Below are 23,196 nucleotides of genomic sequence, written 5' to 3' on the forward strand. Positions count from 1 at the left end.
GTTCTTTTCATCTTTTTTTTTAATGAAAGTAGAGTTAATTTACACTGTTGTATTAGTTTCAAGTGTCCATCAAAGTTATACGTGTGTGCACACACACACACACACACTCACACATACACACGCACACACACGCACGCACACTCACACACACACTCACACGCGCGTGCACACACATACACACACACTCTCTTTTTCAGGGTCTTTTCCATTGCAGGTTATTACGAGGTACTGAGTAAAGTTCTCTGTGCTCTACAGCAGGTCCTGTTATTCCCTTCTTATAGATAGTAGTGTGTATATGTTAATCCTAAACTCCTAATTTATCTCTCGGAGATTCTGTCTTAATTTTTTTTTTAATTTGATTGCGTGTCTTAGCGTAGCTCTCTTTGAGTTGATCCCACCTGTTTGTCCAGCTTCTTTGATTTGTAGGGTCCTCCTTCCATCAGGTAGGGGTGCTGTCGGCCTCCGTTCCTCTGAGTCTTCTTCTGGCCCTACCTCCCTGTCCTCTTTCCAGGGTGTCCGCAGCGGAGACGTCGGCCTGTCTCGTGGGGTCCGAGAGTCACTGAGGCTCTGCTCACTTTTCTTCATGGTTTGTCTTTCCCACTCAGTAACCTCCTATTTCTTGTCTTCAAGCTTGCTGCTTCTTCTGCTTACTCAAATCTGCTTTTGAACCCTTCCATCATGTCTTTTATTATTTATTTATTCATTTTATTATCTATCTTTTATTGTATTTACTTTTCAGCTCCCGGCTTTCTTTGTCATCCCTTTATAGGTCCTGTCTCTCCTCTCGTGGTCTCTGTTCCTCTGTCCTGTCTCTCCTCTCGTGGTCTCTGTCATCCCTTTTTGTAGCTCCTGTCTCTCCTCTCGTGGTCTCCGTTCCTCTGTCCTGTCTCTCCTCTCGTGGTCGCTGTTCCTCTGTCCTGGCTCTCCTCTCGTGGTCTCTGTCCCTCTCTCACTCTCTTTACTCCGCCCCGCAGCCTTTGCATGTCTCTGTTCAGCAAGCCCGAGGTCTGAACCTCCCCAGCTGTTCGTCCTCTGCATTTATTTTGTCCCTTTGAGCAGCTCACACTTTCTTGTTTGTTGTTGAAAACTAGACATTTAAATTGGGTAAAAGTTAACTCTGGAAATCAAATTCTCCTTCCCAGGGTTTGTTTTTATCTTTGCTTTGTCTTTATTATTGTTGGGTGTGTCTGTGCCAGGGATCAGCCTAAGGTGAAAGGATTAAGGTCTTCTAAGGCCTTTCCCTGCTGAGCACTGTGGCTTTCTGAATTCCTGAACGTGTGGGTCTCTGAGTATCTGAAGACACACGGCTGTTCCTTTGGCTTTGTGGAAGCCACTTCAGCCAGTGGGGGTTGAAGCAATAGAATAAATCCTTATCTTTTAATAAAGCTGATTTACAGCATTTTTAAAGTCAGAGATTCTGCCTTAGGGCTCTTTCCCAAACATATAATGTAGTGCCTTGAAGTTAGTATATATTCAGTAGATATTTGTTGAATTATAATAAATAATCACTACATGAATTCTCCATTTTATACAGGCAGTAGACCTTCAAACAACATGGATTTGAACTGTTCAGGTCCACTTGTTATGAGGATTTTTTTTTCCAGTAAACACTTTATTGCTGTGGGCTTTGCGGGTGGCACAGTGGTAAAGAACCCTCCTGCTGATGCAGAAGATGCAGGAGACTCAGGTTCGGCCCCTGGGTCAGGAAGATCCCCTGGAGGAGGGCATGGCAACCCACTCCATTATTCTTGCCTGGGAAATCCCATGGACAGAGGAGCCTGGTGGGCTACAGTCCACGGGGTCCCAAGTGGACATGACTGAGTATGCGCGCGCGCACACACACACACACACACACACGCCCAGTACTACACCGTCCAAGGATGCTTGACTCTGTGGATGAGGAACCCCCTGTTCAAAGTCCTGAGGGCACAGGGCCAACTGTGAAGGTAAGTTGCGCGTGAATCTCCGACCACACGGCGTCAGTGCCCCTGGCTCCAGCACTGCTGGAGGGTCAGCCATATTCAGTTACTGACGTGCATTAATTTCAGATAGCAGTTAGAAGCTTATAAGCAGCCTTAGGTCATCCGTGATGAGGTTTTAGAGTTGCACAGTGACCCAGTATGTATGATTAAAGTCAGGTTATTTTAACTTGCCTCATTAATTTGGATTCATAACTGTACCATTACAATATCTGTAGAACGCATTTGTTTAGCATGCTAACAGATTAAGCAAAGTGAAAATGATGCCTACCTATACCAAACTTTTAAGCATTAACATCATTTTAGGAGCCTCTATTTGTACAGAAGTAGACACAGGCATGTGTAAACATGTCAGGCTTGCTCCTGAGAACTGCTCCAAGTCCTGACTACAGATATTTTAGCTAGTTCTTCAAACTAGATGGGCTTTACTTACTCAACTTCCTCAACTTAAGCCAACTTTTAATTTATTTGTCTGCTGTTTTGCAAATTTTAAGTTTTGCAATAAGTTTGGTCCAGTACATTTTTTAAAGTTAAGAAAATGTATGTTTTGTGATTTTTTTTAGGGTTTTTTTGTGTGTGTGTGTGTGTGTGTGTCTCCTACAGGTATGTTCTCACAAGAGTCAGGTATTTTGAAGGACACTCTAACGTGAAACTTTACTAGGATTATTCTCAGCTTTGATTTATGTAAAACCTCAGGCGCTGTGTTGGAGGGCAGCTTTGAATGGCAACTGACTCCCACAGGGAATTTATTTCTTTGCAAGTAAAGGATTTAGATGTTTAAAAAAATGACCCTGCGTGTTCCCCTCCCTCCTTCTGCCTGCACCTCTGTAGTTTCTGGCCCAAGGAAAAGTGGCTTCAGGAAGACGGTAAAGTGTTTCGTAGGCACCTGCGATGCATAAGGCACTGAGCTGGCTGCTGGGGGTGACGTGACGCCGCCCCCTCCTGCTAAAATCCCATTGGGAGGCGAGAAGGCAGCCCCGGAGCCCGAGGCAGAGGGTGCAGGAGAACAAACACACTTTTTGGTGCGGGGATGTTCACACCATAGCTGTGAAGAGTGAGCATTAAAATGTCTCGGGTGTGCAGTGTGCGTTATTCCATCTAATCCTCACGGCCCGGTTGTGACCCTCACCCCCACCGGAGAGCATGGCTGTCAGGTGGAGCGTTCAGGTGGTGGATGCGAGGCACTGTGGAGCCCCCCGGGCTGGGGCTGGGCCTGACAGGACTCGGGGGGACCTGGGGAGAGGCTGTGGGCGCCGTGGAGGCAGGTATCTGGCTCTCTTGGCTGCGGGCACATCTGGGGCCTCCTGCAAGTTTCTGCCTGAGTCTGAGCGTGGAGGAGGATGGGCCGCAGCCCAGGCTGGTGGGACAGGCCGCCGTGGACGGGCAGCTAATTAGTGCTGCTGGAGAGGGAGGAAGGGGGAGTCGGAGGGGAGTCTGGTGACACCACCCTGAGCACGTGGGAGAAGCGCTTTCAGGGAGGTGGCAGGTGGCGCCACGGGCTGGCGTTGGCCGTGCTGGTGACGCTGCCAGGGTGGAGATGGGGTTGGGTTGGGGTTTGTCTTGTGCGGATTCTCGGTATTCATGCCTCCCACCCTGACTGCGGAGTCTAACATACCCCTGACGTCCGTGCAGGGACCCAGGTTCAAGACCTCCGCACTAGGACAGAGCTGTTTGAAACCATGTTAGTGATGAATTTCCTGAAAAACAGTATGTAAAAGGAAAGGCAGGAAGACCAGGTCATAACTTTAGGAACGTCAGATCCCGGTGTCGGGGGCGGTCATCAGGGTGGGGCAGACAGGGAGTTGGACCGCAAGGTGTCTTAAGGCCCCCAAGGACAGGCGGGTCAGCTGTGTGTAAGATGGTGCAGTTAGGAAGGTCTGTCCACAGACCCCGAGACTCGATGCGTGCCCAGGAATCAAACCCGGGTCTCCTGCAGTGCAGGCAGACTCTTTCCCTTCTGAGCCCCCAGGGGAGCCAGACAGGCAGCTCCTGTTGCTTAGTATTATGGTTCCCGTTTCTAAAAAAAACTGTGAGAAAGAGGATTGATTATAAACTGCAGAGTGGGTGGTGGGGAAATGGAGATAATATGGAATTGTATTGTCTATCAAAATATATCATTTCTGATCCAAAAAAAAAAAATCAAGCGGGAGGTGGTGTTGGACAGGGAGGCCTGGCATGCCACGGTCCATGGGATCGCAAAGTCGGACACGACTGAGCGGCTGCACTGACTGACTGATGCTACAGGTGCCTACCGTTCTGTGTAGAGTCCTAGAGAACACTTACAGATAAAAATTAGATAATTTTTGTATATTTTACAAATAAGTAAATTTTATATATGAGTGAGTTTTGCCAAATATTTTACATACTTCTGATACACAAGCCAGATCTTTTCAATGAGCTCTAAATTTAAAAAGTACAAAAAGTCACTGAAATTGAGAGGATGTTTAGAAAAAAGGAAATCCTGTGGTATAAATGACCCAAATAGACAATATTTTAATGTTGGTTCAAGTATTTTTTTACAGCACTTTGTGTTTAGGGGAACAGCGGTTTCTGCCTTCTCTCAGACGCCACTTTATCAGGGAAATATTTAGCTCCAGTGAAATACATATACCCAAAATACTTGTTATATTATGGATTTTAAAAATCATATTTTATTATATATTTTTTAAAATTAATATTTAAGCAGTTAAAATATTAAAGAGGAATCTTGCTGAAGCAAAAATAGATCATCGTAATCTAATTTTTGGGCTTCCCTGGTGGCTCAGACGGTAAAAAAAATCTACCTGCAATGTGGGAGACTGGGTTCGATCCCCGGGTCGGGAAGATCCCCTGGAGGAGGGCGTGGCAACCCACTCCAGCGTTCTTGCCTGGAGAATCCCATGGACAGAGGAGCTTGGCGGTCTGCAGTCAATGGGGTCGCAGAGTCAGACACGACTGCAATAAAACACTATACCCCAAACTACTTGTTACAGCACAGATCTCTTTAAAATCACATTTTATTATATTACGATCTTTTAAAATTAATAATGTTTAGGCAGTTAAAATAGTAAAGAGTTGTTTTGCTGAAGCAAAGCTAGGTCATTGTGCTCTGGCTTTCCCAGTGTAATCTTTGAGGGTTGAATAAGCCTGCCCTCATCACAAAGCCTTCAACACGACCCAGAATTTTGTCTCTCTTTTCTCCTCTCTCCTGTGTATGTGAACGTCGTTAGGCCTAAAAGCATGTTGATGTTTTTCTTGAATTATCTCTTGACTGCGCACTTTGTCTCCACGGTTCCTTTCTGCTCCTTGAATTTGTCAGATTGCTACTGGCGTGGAGTTCCGATGTGAATGTTCCCCCTCTTTTCTGTCTGAAGGAACTCACTTCCTCTGAAAATAATCAGAGCACTGTCAAGCCTACCAGTAATCTGTGACCTAGAACTCACCCCAATACTTCTCAGAATGATGCGTTTCCTAATGTGTTTGGGCTTTGCCAAACCATCACATACTTTAAAATATAGCTCTGGTTTTGAATTTCCAAATGCATTCACTTTGAATAATTTCATAACGCTAATACTTTCAAACGGGAAGATGTGGATTGGGTCAGAAGGCTCGCGTTTGCAGGCGTCTCCAGCTCAGGGGACCGGTCGCGGGGTTTCACAACACAGAAGGCAGCGAGTCCAGCTCAGGTAGCCGGTCACGGGGTCTCACAACACAGGAGGCAGCAAACAAGAAGTCACTGGTCAGAGCCGTCTGTTTCCTGGCAGCTTACACACCAGAACCTGAAATCCGAGAACGGCCCTTGAAGGAAAACAAAGAGCTTTACAGTATTTTTTTTTTCTTTTCAGGAAAACACACAGAAGCTAATTTTAGCTTCTTGATCAGATTGACCCAGCCTTTAACCCTGGCGAACGCTGCCCCACACACTTCCAGTAGACAGTGCTTTGCGTGCCCGCCCCGCACTGGGAACAGATGTGCACCGGGCAAGCCCCCAGCCCCTCCGGGCCCGCGCGCCGCGGACCCTGAAGCCGACGAGGTCCTTCCCAGCTGGGCTAGAAACGGGGGCTTCTTTCAAGTTTCAGGCTAAAAGCTTTCCTGACTTCTTAAAAATTTATTATGTCACAATTCTGTTTTGACCCGAGATTCAAAATATCATTCACTAGAGAAACATCTCTTGGCTTCAGCATGAATTTTATCCTGGGGGAAAAAAAGAGAAGAAATTGCTAGCAGCTGCTCTGCTCCTGAGTGATGGTCACACAGCTTATATATTAAAGCGTTTGGAATGCGAACAATTACCTCTTTTACTTTCTCACCACGTCTCCTATAGTTTACATAAATTGCATTTTTATTACCAAAGAAACGTCAGTCTCCCCCACCCTGCCCCCCCGCCCACCCCTGCCCACCCTGCCCTTGCCAGGCATGCTCCGGGAGTGTCTGCCCACTCGAGGCTGGCGTGCCCCGGCCCCTGCCCCATGCTTGTTTCCCAGGCCCGCAGGGATGCCTGGCAGCACCCCCAGGAAGGAACCCAGCTCAGCAGTTTTACTGTAGCCTCTTTCCTAAGCCCCAGGGAGACCCACTAACTTCTGACATGCTGGAGAGTTTTCCCATTTCTGCCAGGAGACAAGGAAAGGAACAAATGTCTGTGCTCCCTTGAGTGATGAAAAAGAGTGTCCTGTCTCTCTGCTGTAGTAACTGCCTCTCTTTAGACGCCCTCTCGCCCTGGCATGCTGTAACTGGGCGTGACACGCATGTCCATATACAGAGCCCACGTGTGGACGGCACAGGGGGACTGTCCTGTCAGGACTTCCCACAGCTGTTTTGGTGAATTCCTGTTTGGAACCTGTGGTTCTGGGACTTCACTGAAATCACAGAGCTAGTTGACGACCCTGGGTCTAAGCTAGGACCCCAGGGCCAGGTTCCCAGCGGAGGCCCTAACCCACGTGTGCAGGGCGGCTTAGTGACCAGCCAGGGTGTTCTTAAGGCTTACAGGCGTGAAATCCTCACTGAGAACTTGAGCTATAAAAGATGAATTTAGGGGCATGAATGATATTTTTTAAAAGCTGAGACTTTATATTGTAGACATGTGTGTAAATTACAGTGCTTATCAGAATTTTAGAAATTAAATGAACGTATTCTTCAATGCCTGTGTATTATCTCTGTCTTTAAAACATTCTTCTCTCTTAAAAATAATTATGAGCGCTACTTATTCCTCCTAAAATTTAAATACATAATAATACATCTGAATGGAATTACGTAAAGTAAATAGATGTTGGACTGTTATCATGATAATTGCATATTAAATATATTTAATGCAAAAAAAAATTCTAAAGTTTACAGGGTGCATAAGCAATTGCTGATCAAGTATCCACACGAAAATGTTTTTCGTTATATTTGCATGTTATAGCTACATTTGAACTCTGTGAAGGGAATTTAAACTATTTTCCTGAAATTTTAGTTTGACTGCCAAAGGGGAAAACTTTTTTGGTAGATTTCGATTGTGAAATCCAATATTTTTTATGTGTATGTTTTTATTACCAAGGGATTCTTTATCCACCTTTCATTTTTTTTCATAATAAAGTTCATACGTCTTCTTTCAGTAACAACATAAACAGTAGGTATCACCCTAAGTTCTTCCTCCCACTTAAAATTTATGCTAAATATGTTTCTAAGTGTGCAAGTCTCAGTAGTGCTGAGTCAAAGATAGTTTGTAAATGGTAACAACAGATGAGGAAATACAGTCTCGCTGAACCGCAGTTGTGCTGTCAGAGGCTCTTCTATTGGCTCCAGACGGAAGTTCCGTGTGATGTGTGTGTTCACTGCCGTGCACGTTCCAAAGGAAGCACTCCGGGTGCTGCCGGCGGGGCTGCTCCACTCGGAGACTGTGAGTGTGCACCGTGTGCGTGTGAGCTCGCGTGCCCACAGCTTCTGCCTGTCCTCGTGTCTCTGCGGGGACACCTCGCCCGACGCGCAAGCGTCTTTCAAGGACCAGCCCTCTCCCACGAAGCTCTCCTGGGCTCACAGGTCACAGGCAGCAGTTTCCCCTGCCGCGCGGGCCCCACTGGACTCAGCCCTTTCCGGGGCGTCCTGAGCGATCAGCTGCCCAGGACGAGGTGGGACGCCGGGCCCCCCTGCGCTGCCTGGTCACGTCTCAGAGGCCCTGGGGGGGTGTTGGCGCCACAGCCTGAGGCCAAGGAGGTGAGCCGGCTTGCCCAGGCCCGTGTGGGGGGTCAGCAGCAGATCTGGAGTTTGAAGCAAATCCCAGGTGCAGAATGCAATCACTTCTATAACCTGGTGTGCGTGTGTGTGTCGCTGCACACACCTGTGGAAGTGTGTGTAATACACCTGTGTCGTCTGCGCATATACCGCGCATATGTATGTGTTAGTGTGGATGTGTGTGTATATGTGCCACACACGTGTGTCTATGTGTGTATGTGTATGTTTATTGTGTATGTGCGTGTGTCCTGCATACACCACGTGAACGTATGTGCATATTTGTGTGAGGGGCACATGTATGTACATATGCCTGTGGTGTTTCCTGTGTTCTGTATACCTGTGTGGTGTGTATGTACCATGTGTGTCTATGTGTGTAATGTTCCTGTGTATATTTGGGAGTGCATGTGTGTATATGTCATGTATGTGTGTGTGTCTATGTGTCTATGCATGTGTGTGTGAGAGTTCATATATGTATGTGCACATACATGTCCACGCATGGGTGTCAGTGTGTCTGTGTGCACACGTGTGCTTCTCCTAGTCCCTGTGCCATCACCACCCCGCAGGCAGTATTTAATTTTCTCACTTGGGAGAAAAATTTCATTTAGAGAAACCCCAACTTTGAGTCATTTCAAAGTTGAGTCATTACAATAGCCTGTCCTTGATATTCTAGTTTTTCAATTCATTAGCTCTGCTTTCTCTTAGCTGTTCCGTTTTAATATATCCAGTTAAGTTTCTGGATATGTAACACATCCAGAAGTTTTTTGGTAGCATTGTTACCCCTTGACATATTTATACCATGAATTTGCATCAGTGTGCGTTCAGATGAGGCTCTTACGTTTCCCCGTCTGCTGTAATTTTCCAATGGGCTGGTGACTAGGAGGTATACCTTAAGATCAACTATATATTTCAGGAAACTTGACAGCGCGATTTCACTTTTTTCCCCTTTTTGTTAGCTCTTTGCTGCTGCTGCTGCTGCTGCTAAGTCGCTTCAGTCGTATCTCACTCTGTGCGACCCCATAGACGGCAGTCCACCAGGGTCCCCCGTCCCTGGGATTCTCCAGGCAAGAACACTGGAATGGGTTGCCATTTCCTTCTCCAATGCATGAAAGTGAAAACTGAAAGTGAAGTAACTCAGTCATGTCCGACTCATAGCAACCCCATGGACTGCAGCCCACCAGGCTCCTCCGCCCATGGGATTTTTCAGGCAAGAGTACTGGAGTGGGGTGCCATTGCCTTCTCCGTGTTAGCTCTTTACAGCAGTATAATTTTTCTTTCTTTTTCATTCTCCTTTAAAAAAAGGAAGAAACCCATGATTTCATTTTATTCTAACCTCCTTTAGGGTCCATCAGGCCTCTTCCTCCCCCAGGGTCCGCCCCTCAAATGGCGTGCTGGGTGTGTGCTCCTCAGAAAGTCAAGGGGTGCTCCCAATCCAGCCTCGCAGGGATCTGTTTGCCCTTACAAGGACCGAAGCGATTAATATGTTTGTTCTGCTACAAAGTAAATGGCCTGCTGAGAACGTGTTTGTATTTTTATATGTTTTTATGCTTGATGTTTTCAGTGCCCCTTGTTATGAAGTGAGCCGTAACTGCTTCTGTAAACATGTTACAGTAGTAAAGCACGGCAGTATAGTCCTAGGTATTTACATCACTTCACTCAAAACCTTGAAGTGAAAGTTGAAAAAGAAAAAAAAAGATTTCTTCTCAAACATTTCAGCTAGAAACTCCATTTCAGATCCTTGGCAATGTCCTGTATAGACTTTCTTACATGATTGTTGAATAACATGTTATTATACACGGGGAAGAATGGTTCTTTTGTTGGCTGCGTTACATTTTGTGGTGAAATTGGAGAAAACAAATCATTAAGGAAGTCTATTTTGGTTCAAGACATTACACACTTATGACGAGTCTGTTTTTTAACCTTGCCAAGTTAAAAGAAAATGCAGACCCGTTTGTGCTGGGACAGGGAGGCATGCTGTAGACCCCATGCCGGCAGCAACAGTGTGTGTGTGTGAGAGTGTGTGTGAGTGAGAGTGTGTGTGAGTGTGTGTATGTGAGAGTGTATGTGTGTCTGTGTGAGAGTGTCAGTGTGTGTGTGAAAGTGTGTGTGTGTGTGAAAGTGTGTGTGTGTGTATGTGAGTGAATGAGTGTATGAGAGTATATGTGTGTGAGTGTGTGAGAGAGTGTGTGTGTGAGAGTGTGTATGTGAGAGTATGTGTGTGAGTGTGTGAGTGCGTGTGAGAGTGTGTGTGTGTGAGTGTGTGTGTGTGAGAGTGTGTGTGTGTGTGTGAGAGTATGTGTGTGTGTGTGTCTGTGAGAGTGTGTGTGTGAGGGTGTCTGTGTGTGTGTGAGAGAGTGTGTCCGTGAGGGTGTGTGAGTGTGTGTGTATGTGTGTGAGAGTGAGTGTGTGTGTGTGTGTGAGAATGAGTGCATGTGAGAGTGTGTGTGTGTGTGTGTGTGAGAGAGTGTGAGTATGTGAGAGAGTGTGTGTGTGTGAGAGTGAGTGTGTGTGTGTGTGCAGGGCAGCGGTGGGTGACACAGGTGTGTGGACCCCAGTCCTGCCGCTGTTCTGTGAGGTCACAGCCAGTTCTCCAGTGACTGGCTTTCAGATGCTGCTCAGAAGGAAGGAGGAGGAGGCTTTCTGGGTGGTGCCGGCACTGATAATCCTCCCAGACCTGCTTTCCTCGGGCCGTTTCGCTGGTTGCCCAAAACCGTGTGGCTGCTGCTCCCTTGAAACTCCCATGGAAGCAGCATCCTGTGGCCAAAAGTGAAAAGAAAAGCTTTCACAACTTTAAAAAAAAAAAAAACAAAAAACAAGAGTGTCTGTGTATCTCCTTGTCACAGTTAGCCTGAGCAGGGAAGCAGTGTAGAAAAAAGGCCGGATTTGAACTGGGCCAACAGGTTGAATTCAACTTTGTTTGAAAGAGGTGGAGAAATTCTTTACACACTTCTGTGTTCTTTGATTTATTACAAAGAAAATGGATTACTTTTAAAGGTGTAAAAAGGAGAAGACAAAGCCGCCGGTTTTGCAGAGTACCAGCAGCGGTCTGACATCCGCCCTCTGGACACCTGGACTTCAGGAGAGGGTGGACACACGCAGACAGACGCAAAGGCAGCCTTTTGTGGGCTCCCCGAAATGTTACTGTCAGGAGCTCTTGAGCTGGGAAAGGAGACAGCCTGGGGCAGTCCTGCTTGGGCCTTAGCTGCTGTGATTTAGGTCAGCTCATGAGCTCTTTGGACGCCCCTTCCTCATCCAGAAGGACGTTATAAAAACACCGTGTCCCTTAAGATGGCAAAGATGAGGGGAGATAATTAAAGCTCCTAGCTCGTGGCAGAATTCCCATAAATACCAACCAGAACCCAGCCCTGTGCACAGTAGGTGCTCATAACTACGGGACCAGTGGGCCAATGAATGAATGATTACTTTTCCGCTAGTCCTGGACTTGCCTGGCCACCTCATGGTCAGGGTCGGGGTCAGATGGGAGGCCAGGCCTCCCGCTCAGCTCGTGGGCACCCACACCTGTGGACGGTGGGCTCTCGGCTGGGTGCTTCTTTGCAAATGGAGGAGTTAACTTGCAGACCCCAGTCAGAGACGGGAAATGTACTCACGTCATAGACAAAGTCCGCTTGCAGCTGAAATCTTTCTTTTTCTCTCTACTTTGCAGTATTCTGCTAGTCTGGGCTTTCTTGTGAGTTAAATTTGCCAGGGTTAAAACAACACTGGACATCAAAATAAGGGCCATCCAAACAGCTAAATAATTAAATAGGAAGTTATCTGCAGAGCTTATGTTGGCCTTTTTACTACTCCTGGTCTCTGTCATTAAAAAATAATAATAATGAAGAAAGAGACAGAAGGAAAGAAGAAAAGAAAGTAGTTGAAAGGCTCGTTGCTCACCTTGTATGAATGGGAATGGGTTTGTTGTTTAAATCTCACTTGAACAAGCTTACTCTTGTTTATAAAGGATGGTTCAAAGCATGTGAGTCATCACAAAGGAGAAAAACAAAAATTCCGGCAAACTTTCTCTTCGTTTCCCAAGAAATGGATTATTCCGTGGTCTCATTCACCATGTGGAGTGCATGTCCCCTTTCGAGCCCCCGGGCAGGGCGGCTGCCCCGGTCCAGGAATATTTTCACGGGTGATCAGTAAGTCCAGACCACATGTAGCCTCTTCTTAGAATTTAATAGCAAAAACAAAGACACTGCGATATTCTACCGTAACTTTTATTTCCAGAAATAAAGTAGTCCCCTAAGGTTTATTTTGTTAAAATATCAGTTTTTCTGTGTGTATGTATGCATATGATAACTTGGTGGGTTAAAAATATTATTTTGGGGATTGACTGAGACTCTAAACTTGCCTCAAACTTGAGGTAAAGTGCTGGAGTTTTTAATGAGATGAATTGCTTTTTTTACTGATTGGGGAAAAAAATGTCTTCAGTGATCTAAAACCATTTCAAGATACAGAAAGTCTCAGCATCTTATGTGAAGGAGATGTACCGTGCCCTGAGGGGCAGGGCAGGTTTGCCCAGCAGAGTCACTTCACCTTAAAGAGGGGGTTCGTGGCGCCACCACGCACGTCCCGCCTCAGGGTCTGCGGCGCCGCCTCGCACGCTCCGCCTCAGGGTCTGCGATGTCCTACTGCGTTCCTGGTGCTGTCCCCACATGTGACTTTTTTTTCCATCTGATCTAAAATAAACACTTTTCTTCTTCTTAATACAAGTCAAGTAAGCACAGAGCTATTCATCTTGTCACTTCGAATTGGAAAGTGAAATATCAAGAACTTTTACAAAATCATAAGATAAATACCAGTCGTTGAATTGGTTTTGTATAATAAAATTTGGAGACTGAATTATAAAGCAGAATTGTTTCAGTATGTGAGCTACAAATGCACACACACACACACACACACCCCTTGAAAAAAGTTAAATGCCTTCAAATTAAATCTGCTCATCTCAAACTTGAAATGCTTTAAAACTACAGACGTTAAGTGGCTTTTACATTATTAAGTCTTACACCGTCTAAGTCTCCATAATGCCCCCCACGTTCAGCCTCGTCCCTCCTCCGAGGGTGCTGGACGGGCTTGGAGAGCGCAGCCTGGGTGGTCTTCGACTGTTCCAACTGCAGCCGCACTTTTCTCCCGGATTCCCTTATCTTGAGTATTAATTAATGTTGAAAACATTGCTGTCGTAAAGCTCCGATAGTCTTTCTAGTTCCAAAATGTACCCTGCTCTTAGTAACACAAGGAAGAAAAAGCCTTCCAGCCACGGCCCTTGGGAAGTGGGTGCTTCTCCCCGGTGAAGAAATTCCTGTCTCTGTGAGGAAGGGAATGCAGCCTCCCGACCTAGAGAGCTGGAAGCCCTTGGCAGCCACGATGGGTTCAGTCAGACTCACCCCGGAACTGATACTCCGATCGGGTTTAAAATCCCGTCGCCCACCTTGGTTCTTATCGACACCTGAGGTCTGCTGACATGGAAGTGGAAACACAAGGGGGACAGGCTTCTGGCTGCCCTGGAGCCTGGGGCTGCACCAGTGCCTCATGCCCGTGATGCCACATTTTCAAAACGTGCTTGCGAGAAGCAATTATGATTTATAAACTAGTCCTTATGTTTCTTTATATGAAATCAGAGATTGCTCTTAATTACTATTAAATGGAATTAATTACTACTTCCAGTGCATGGAATTCATTCTGTGATTTTGCCCCAATATTTCAGTTTCCAGTTCTGTGTTCAGATGACTGCTGAGAAACATCGTAAAAGAGTTTTGCTTTATCTCCTATTTGAGGAGAATGAGTTAGAACTCCGTTACTTAAGGAAGACCAGTCCATTGCTTTCCTCTCATACTTGAAGCTCTGAAGAGTCTCACGCTTGTTGCTCCTTGCGAAGATGCTCTTATTGAAAGCGCTGGCGTGCTCTGTTTTCTCAACCATCCAGTGTTAGCTATCTAGGACTCATTACTCCCAAGGGCCCGTCTTTGGGATTTTATGATTCTCTGTGTCTCCTGGGACATCATGCAAAGTTTTCAGATGATAAAGGAAGCCCATAAGAATTCCTTCTTTTTCTTAAGTCAGGTGAATATAAGAATGACTTCGGTGCCAGTGTTCCTAGGATAACTTCACTCTGGCCTTTGAAAGCTGGGTTTTCTGTCTGAACTTTCCTCTAAAGAACTTTTTAAAAATGATTAGTTTATTGATCAGTTTTTATTTTCCAAGATTGTTGAAAAACACTTGACTTTGATCTCTCGTGTCCTGTGAACTTGGCTGTGGCGCTGAAGGGATGGTCTTTCAAAAAGCAGATCTAATCTTGGCCTTGCCCTGCTGGCCCGCCAGGCGTGCCCAGCCCTGCTGGGCAGGGAGATCCCTGAAGTAGCCCCGTTAGCCCCCCCGCCGCCTCCCTGTCTGCTCCTTGGACAGACCAGGCTCTCCCAGCACCTTTATTCGCTCTGGTCCGTCCACCTGAAAACCGTTCCTCATCCGCCCTCCCCGGTTTCCTCCCCGTGTTCCTCCCCAGCACGGCTGCTCCTGAGGGTGCCTTCCAGCCCACACCCCAGGTGAGTCGGGCTGGGAGCCTTCAGCCCGCACCTCCAAGGCTGGGGTCTTCCCCGTGTCTCCTCCTCCAAGACGGCAGGGCTGTGCCTCATCGATCTCCGCGCCCTCAGCCGCGGGGTGGGCAGACAGCACCTGCTGAATCTCCTTTTGTGGAGTAAATGGGAGAACTATTCATCAATCTGAGCCAGTTTGACAATTGATATCAGTTAAAAAGCTAACCTTCCCAGGTGTATCTCCAAGGCACCTGCCAGGCATGTGTCGTCCCCCTAAGGCCGCGGTCCTGTGTCCCAGGTATCGCAGCGTCCTGCTCTCCGGGGCCGTGGTCGGGCGCGGGGCTCCGGGGGCGGTCTGCGCCTCTCTCCCCTCCTCTCCTCTCCTCTCCTCTCGTGGTTCATCCTGATCTAGTCTTGGGTTTCAGGATCCTCTCACTAGCCCTCTTGTGTGTCACTGGCTCTTTAATTTACACGTCGGGCTGTCTGGTTCCTGTTACTCGGCCTACAAATCTGTCCTATGTCATCTCCTCTGAGTAATTTATAGCCTCCATAAAATGCCACGGAGAGGCGCTTTTTTACAGTTTTGAGTAATGGTGAGAAAGAATTGCCCTGGGAATCAAAAATCCAGTGAGTCATAGATTATTTTGTTATTTATGACCAGAGAGTGGTCATTGACAATATTTGGCAATTTTACAGCTATGAACCCAGGCTATTGTGCTTTAGAATGTAATTTATTAAGCAAATAAAACCCTTACTGGTAATGGTTTCTGTTAAATCTGGGGGACCACGTGGGCTCTGGGCCGGTGCAGCTGTGCACGCTCATAGTAGCCACATACATCTTGCACGTCTGGACACTAATATTTTACACTTACTTCATGGTCTTATTTATTCAGTTGCCTTTATATTCTTGATTGAATTCTGACCAACCATTTTAAGAAGTCATCAGCTTTGAGCAGAGAAGGAGGAGCCTGGAGAAAATAAAATGAATTAATGTTGAAAAAGCATAAATTCTTCCTTCATTAGATATGACATTTAGTAAATTCAGGCTTTAAAGAAACACCAGATGTGTTCACAGAAAATAACTGATGTAAAATCATCTTTGAAAAAGAAAAAAGACAAGGACCTTAAATTTGGTTACATGTACCTGAGAGAGAGAGAGATGTGGACACAGAGGCAGGTAGGCCTGTATACACAGTGCACACGCGCACACAGACACACATGCACACACACGCACAGCACACGCACACACGGACACACGTGCACAGTGCACAGAGCACACACAGACACACGTGCACACACACACAGACATGCGCACAGCACACGCACACACAGACACACACACGGATACACGTGCACAGTGCACAGAGCACACAGACACGTGCACACAGACACAGCATATGCTAGTGCAAATGGTGTGAGCAAGCACTTAGGATTTTTTTCAAATTTTCATTATATGTATATATATATATCACTAGTATTTTGTAATGTTGATTTCAGTTTAGTTCCAACCATCTTTAGCTTTTCATATGTTTGAAGAAGAGAATAATCTTGAAATTCTCAACCAAGGAAGTTGATCTTTTTCAAAATTACCACAGCAGGCAATAGAGTCCTTTTTTTGCTGTTGTTTTCTTTTTAAGCTGGAAATGTGCTTCCTCTGGTGCGACGTTACATGTGTGTGTCTGACCAATTCCAGGGTGAGAGAAACTTGGTCACGTACTTACCAGCATGAGACTCTGAAGACCTGGTTTCAAAAGCCAAACTGCAAATACCGATCAACAGGAGAATTCCAGGAACATTCCTTCCATTTGGAAGTTAGTTCTGGATGCTCCATCTGCCTGTCCTTTCCACGGGTAATGATCCACCTGGCCGTGGTCCTTGCCAGGGGTCTCTGTGCAGAAGAGAGACAGACGGGTGAGACCTGCGGGGGGGTGTGGGCGCGGCACCAGGGATGGTAAGGCTGAAAATGAGGAGATGAGGCCAGGCAGGTGGCCTTGAGAGCTGCCCTCGTGTTCAGCCAGGCCCCTGGAGGCACGCGTTGCTACCCAGGGCTCTGTTACTGTTCTGGTTAAACTGGCAGCTTCTGGCCGTGCCCTTTGTCACGCACATCTCCTGTGGGGACGCAGGCCGCCGGTGATCCTGGCGTGAACCTGGGCTGGCTGCCTGCCCGCTGGCCGCTCTGCTTCTCAGGACGAGCGGTGGTGCTCCGGGCGAGAACTGTCGGGCCCCAGCTTCCCTGTGCTCGTTTGTCGGAGCCGTTTTCACGGGGCAGACCCGGGTCCCGCCGGCCACGCGCGGTGTGAGCGTTTCCTGTCCGTCTCTGGTTGCCTGTTCTCTCTGGTCTCCTCTGAGGCGCAGTCTTTGACTGTTGTCCAGTTCGGGTTTATCCTTCTCCCTTCGAGGTTAGCGCCATGGGTCTTTGTTTCTTCCGGAAACTTTGTAGGATTTGGTTTCACCGCAGCGCTGTGACCCGCCTCTGACTGCTCTTGTGTGTGGTGTGAGGTTGGGGTGGAGAGTCGTTCTTCCTGTGTGATAGTGAATCGCTCTGGAACTTTACCGAAAACACCTCCCTTTCCCCTCACTGAAGTGCTTTGATGTCTTTGTTGAAAATTAGAACGATACCAAGGTTTTGAAATTCATTCTTTGATCCACAGTTCTTACAGTGAATTTTAACTGGATTCGTGTTTTAGTCATTGTCAAACAGCGTGAAACAGAGATGTGTCCCTGCTCTCGTGGGGTTTACAGTCCACAGCTTCACCCTTCGGTTTAGACTGAAGCAAGGAACAGACTTTACAGAAGAGTGAAGGTGTACTGTCAGAGGCTGAAGATCCCTGTCTGTAAATTGCATGCTCTCTCATCTGTTCTTTGAATTTTAAAAATAAATATTGTGACTAAACGAAAACAGCTGAAATACTGAACATGCTTTTCCAAAGCAAGCAGATGACCTCTGCCCACCACCCTGACAGTCAGACCCTCAGGTCTGGGTGAGGACCCCCCGCCCCCGACAGTGAGACCCTTGGGTCCGGATGAGGATCCCCCGCCCCGACAGTGAGACCCTTGGGTCTGGAGGACCACCCACCCCCGACAGTGAGACCCTTGGGTCTGGATGAGGACCACCCACCCCCGACAGTGAGACCCTCGGGTCTGGATGAGGATCCCCCGCCCTGACAATGAGGCCCTTGGGTCTGGATGAGGACCCCCCACCCCAACAATGAGGCCCTCGGGTCTGGATGAGGACCACCCACCCCCGACAGTGAGGCCCTTGGGTCTGGATGAGGACTCCCCGCCCCAACAGTGAGGCCCTCGGGTCTGGATGAGGATCCCCTGCCCCGACAGTGAGGCCCTCGGGTCTGGATGAGGACCCCCGCCCCAACAGTGAGGCCCTCGGGTCTGGAGGGCCGCGCGTGTGGGTGGCGTCTGTCATCAGGACCAAGCGTCTCAGCGCTGGAGGCTTGACGGGGGCACAAGGGCAGATGTGCAGACTCCCTGGGAACCGTTAGCTGATTTGTGAATCTGAGTGGCATCTATTATGTTTCTATCTTTGGAAGGTAAATATTGCTTAAATAAAGCCCTCGGCTTCGATGATAGGCATCAGTGTGCAAAAGTATCAGCAGAACCTTTGTCCTGGTTTCAAATATAAGAATCCTAAATTCTAACCTGGGCAAGTTCAAATCCATTCTGTCACCAACACGTACCAATGGCTGTAATAACAGAAGGCTTTCATACCAGCCCCAGGATGGACCAAGCCGAGGTGGTGTCCCCAGCCCCATCCACGTCGCAGGCGGCCACGCAGGTCTGCATGTCTGACGCCTGCGGGGCCCGCATGCTTTCGTCTGGCGCTGATGGGCGCCCGCGCCCAAGGTCAGAGCCTTTAATGAGTTGAATTGGTGTGACAAGCTCTGTTCCAAAGAAATCTGCCTTTTAAATCCAAAACTAAGAGCTCAATTTATAAGGACAGAGTTCTAAACTTAAGAACTTCTGGTGTGGTTTTCAGTATTCTAAGTGGCCCATTCTAACCAAATGCTAGGACCTAGAGGGAATAACTCTCTTCAGAGCTCATAAAGTTGATTTTTGAAAGCCTGAATACTTCTTCAAAAGTTTATGGTTGTTGTTCAGTCACTGAGTCACCCCCATGGACTGCCGCACACCAGGCTTCCCTGTCCTTCATCATCCCTGGGAGTTTGCCTAGACTCATGTCCGTTGAGTCAGTGATGCCATCCAACCATCTCATCCTCCGTGGCCCTCCTCTTTTGCCTCAGATCTTTCCCAGCATCAGGGTCTTTTCCAGTGAGTCGGCTCCTCACCTCAGGTGGCCAAAGTATTGGAGCTTCACCTTCAGCATCAGTCCTTCCAATGAACAGTCAGGGTTGATTGTCTTTAGGATTACTGGTTTGGTCTCTTTACTGTCCAAGGGATGCTAAGAGTCTTCTTCAGCACTATAGTTCAAAAGCAGGAGTTCTTCTTTATGGTCCGACTGTCACATCCGTATATGACTACTGGAAAAACCATAGCTTTGACTGTACAGACCTTTGCTGACAGACTGATGCCTCTGCTTTTTAATATGCTCTCTAGGTTGGTCATAGCTTTTCTTCCAAGGAGCAAATGTCTTTTAATTTCATGGCTGCAGTCACTGTCCACGGCAAGGATGAATTTGGACTCACAACAAAGCTGGTTATCTAGGTACATGCTTGTACAGAGGCGCAGTTACAGAGGCCACATTTTCATGTGAATTGAAACTGTGTGGTAGAACAGCCGCAAACGAAACCAGCTAGGTGCCCTGAGCCAGGGTTCTGCAGCCTGTTCTCACCTCGGAGCCCTACTCCCTCCCCTTTGCACTCTTAAAACTGAGAATCCCAAACTGCTTTTGCTTCTGTGGTCTGAATCTACCAATATTTACCGTATTAGAAAATGTGGTATTTAAGAGATATTTATTACTTCTTCAAAAATAACATGGCAACATAAACATTTTATGAAAAATACTTATCTTTATAAACAAAGAACATTAGTAGGAAGCGTACTCACGTTGAGGACTCTCCCTGCTGTCGGATGTGCTGAAGGCGGCTGGGCGCTCTCGCCCGCTGACAGTCTTGCAGTGCCACAAGTGGGGCGGCCCCTGGGGGACCCCGCACACCCGTGAGAGGAGACTGGCCAAGACCCAATGTCCTCATGTTATTAGAGAAATGATTTTGGCTGGAACCGGGGCTCCAGGGTCTCAGGCTTGGGGGACCTCCAGGGCTGCCCGATCACACTTTGGGAACTGTGCTCTGGAACACCGTGGGCCGCATCAGAGCCGTCCACCTGACCACACTGCCTTGCAGAGCGGCAGGGGTGTGCAGACTGCAGCACACAGGGACGTTTGCTGGGTCATGTGTGCTCCCTGCTTAGAAACAAGCATTATTTCTTAGAATGTCTAAGTGGATATAGAACACAATGGGAGAAAGAGAAAGCATACATTCCAAACCACTTCCAAATCAGTGCTTCATAAAATCAAACAGCGTGACGCGGAACCATCTCAAAGCCTCGACCAATGAGCTCCCTATGGAAACCTAGGAGTATGAAGACGGAGCTTTAAGTTCCATGAGACAGGAAAGAGACGCTTCAGTTCTTAAGATGATAAAAGGAGGGAAGTTGATCCTCTGATATGACAGCAAGATGTCTGTCTTCTCTTTGAAATAGAAAGCCACTCAACTTCTTTAGAAGGTTGGTTACAGGAAACTTGGAGACCATTTTTTTTCTCTCTCAAACAAAAGCTTTAATTTTGTTGAAGCACATGGATCTGTGCCTCTGAGTTTGTGGAGACGACCTTAGCCTAGAAAATATCAGAGCAACGCATCTCTGCTGCTGGTGGAAGTGAGCACGTGACAGTAAAGAAAGCACGAAATAGGACAGACGCACCTCTGTCGTGTAAAAGTGTCTACTGATGAGGACTGGAGTGAATTTCTAGTGCATTTTATTTATGTGTGTCTGTTACTGGGCTGTGCCGTGTCTCCGTTGCAGCACACGGGATCACGTGTGACCAGGGCTGGGACCCTGGCCCCTGGGAGTGTGGAGTCTTAGCCACTGGACCACCAGGGCGTCCTTCTAATAAGTTTATAGGATTGTCTGTGCGTGGGCTTCGTGCCGTATGAGTCTCTGTAATTTCTCGTGCACGTGTACACAGTTCGTGAGAAAGAAGTCAGTCTGTGTGTCCTCCGGTGGCCGGGGAGCTCGAGACTCGGGGTGCTGTGCCCAACCAAAAGGACTCGTGGGTCCTGACGTTCCGACCCACCGGCAGAGTTAGCGGAAAGCTGCTCGTCTGTCCCCAAGTCTCAGAAGTCACGGTAGAAAAGCGGAGTGGCCCCTGAAGTGGCATGGCCGAGGCCCAGCTCCTGGTGGGGCACCAGCCTCCGGGATGGCAGGGGTCTGGGAGCAGCTGCTGGGTGCGCTTTAAGACTGGGGGGAAGCTCACGGGCTTGGAAAGACTTCCATTCGAGCCAAGCTCATGTGCGAAAGCAAACCCTCCAGGTAGCCAGCTTGCTCTGTGAGCTGAGTAAAAGGCTCTCATTGTTCCTGCTTGCTCAGAGAAAATGAGCCGCTTAACCCACTGGCCGTAAAGCAGTTACAGAAAGAAGACAGGGAAGGCAGCTAACCAGGCGCTGCTGGCCCGTCTGGCTCGACCTTGAGTCATGGCTTGATCTGGTCCTCAGCCCCTTCTCCTGGTGGACAGTCAAGTCAGTGTCCCTCCCCTGTCCGGGGAGCTCTGGCATTGCAGACGCCCTTTAGAGAGAGGCCCCCACAGCCAGACACCTGCACGCGAGCTTCAGGCAGCAAAGCTCACCTCCCGACCGCGTGTACGCCTGGCCTTGCCGGGTGGGCCTGGCCGTACTGCCGGCACCTCGGGGTGCAGGGCTCGCTCCCTCCCGTGAACCTGGCCCCCCGTCTCCCCCACGTTTCCCCTCAGTGTAACCCAACACTTCGGCAACTGGAGGCCCAAATAGTCTTGTTAACTTAAAAGTTTTCCTTCAGATTTATTGACCCAGTGGAGTTGAACAGGGTGAGTGTTGATCCACACCTCGCAGGCATTTCTTTAATTATTGCGCTGGCATCTCGAGGGCCTCGTAAAAATGTGCAGCGTGAGTCGTAATAAAGTCACTGTGTGTGTATTTATTTATTTGTGCATGTATGTATGTATTTATTTATTTATTTGGGGGGTGGGAGAATCTGGGGTTTTCTAAGGGGAGCCCCTACCTTCTGCCATAAATTGTAGCCATGGCCTTGATAATACTGTGGTTAAGCAGTCAGGGCTCCAGGACTGCTCCCTGAAAGAGATTAAACTGTAATTAAACTCCACTATGAGTAAGGAGGGACAGAAAAAAAGAAGAAAAAAAAATTGTGGTTTCATAAAGCAGAAAAGAAATACATTGACTGGTGTTTACAGCCCAGAGACTTTTTTTTTTTTTGCCTTTTTTTTCCGACTACAAAACAGTCTTATTTTTAGCCAGCCAAGGTTTTGCAAGAAGGCCGTATCAATCCCACAGTGCTGTTCCTTGAAATAATTGCACCAGGCTGGTCCCAAATCAGCAGTAACTAACGGAGAAGCAGGAGGGAGCCATTTCTCAAACATACAGTGCCGATGAAATTTGCCATAACCCTCTGAATTATGTCGGCTGCCTGCGTGAAGTTCCACCTAATGGGAAAAAAGAATTTAACTGGATCTTAATTGAACATACAGCTACATAATATCCTTTTGTTTAGGCTCAAAAATGGATTTTTTTTAAACCTCCTTATCAGTGCAGCTATTAAATATTGTGGCTCTCGGGCTATCAGTCTCCAATCAGCTCAGTTAGTGCATTTTACCTTCCAAGGAAGTGCACTTGAGCCAGCTGGAGCGCGAGAGACGGAGGAGCTGGGGAAAGTCGTAATTGAAACAGGCGACTGCTTCAGAGCAGACAGGAAATAAAAGGAACACTGGCCCTCCAACGGATTAAATTAGATGTTTCAGATGCAGACAGTATCAGGAAAAAGAAGACTTATGGGAGGGGGGAAAAGGTAACAGTAAGTTCATTCAGCCGACTCCCCTCCTCCCTGCTTGCACGTGTTTCTGCTGGGCCCTCTCTGCGTCCCCCCAGGCCGGCCGCCCGCCCCCTGCCTGCAGCAGTGGCAGGTCTCCCCTCTTGTCACACCCTCCCAGCCCCCCTTCCCGCCCGCTCCCTTCCAGAGCCCTTTGGTATTCCATTTCCATAAATTAGGCGTGAAATTACGTTGGACTGAGGATACAGGATTTCAGCTGTTTTATAGTTGGAAAGGAAAATCTTTCAGACCTAAAGCAAAAACATTTTTTTAAATATGCTTCCTGCCTATTAGTTTGAGATATGCCTATTATGGAAAATGCTTGCTTTGTAGAAACCTTCTCTTTTCCATCTCAGAGAATTCTGTCTCATCCTCACGAATTGAGAGCCGATTGTGCACGAGGCCCCTGGGCTGACTGGAGTCTGGTGTGTGTACATCACTGTATCATTCAA

At 47.6% G+C, this 23,196-nt stretch overlaps 1 protein-coding gene across 9 annotated transcripts in view; it reads left to right on the plus strand.

The window, feature by feature from the left end:
* GMDS (GDP-mannose 4,6-dehydratase) overlaps window positions 1-23,196 on the plus strand; it is a 434,715-nt gene that overhangs the window by 289,447 nt on the left and 122,072 nt on the right. For 2 of the 9 annotated variants that reach the window (XM_086370938.1, XM_086370939.1), the window contains exon 8: window positions 5,804-6,244. The exons of the other annotated variants lie outside the window; for them this stretch is intronic. In XM_086370938.1, coding sequence (XP_086227064.1) covers window positions 5,804-5,836 — 33 coding nt within the window. In that variant the 3' untranslated portion in view covers window positions 5,837-6,244. Of the gene's footprint in view, window positions 1-5,803; window positions 6,245-23,196 lie in introns of those variants that run through there. 9 annotated transcript variants of the gene reach the window in all.

The sequence above is a fragment of the Bos grunniens genome, chromosome 23 (assembly GCF_055505025.1).
Source record: "Bos grunniens cultivar Pamir isolate PY7600 chromosome 23, Bosgru_T2T1.0, whole genome shotgun sequence".
Taxonomy (NCBI): domain Eukaryota; kingdom Metazoa; phylum Chordata; class Mammalia; order Artiodactyla; family Bovidae; genus Bos; species Bos grunniens.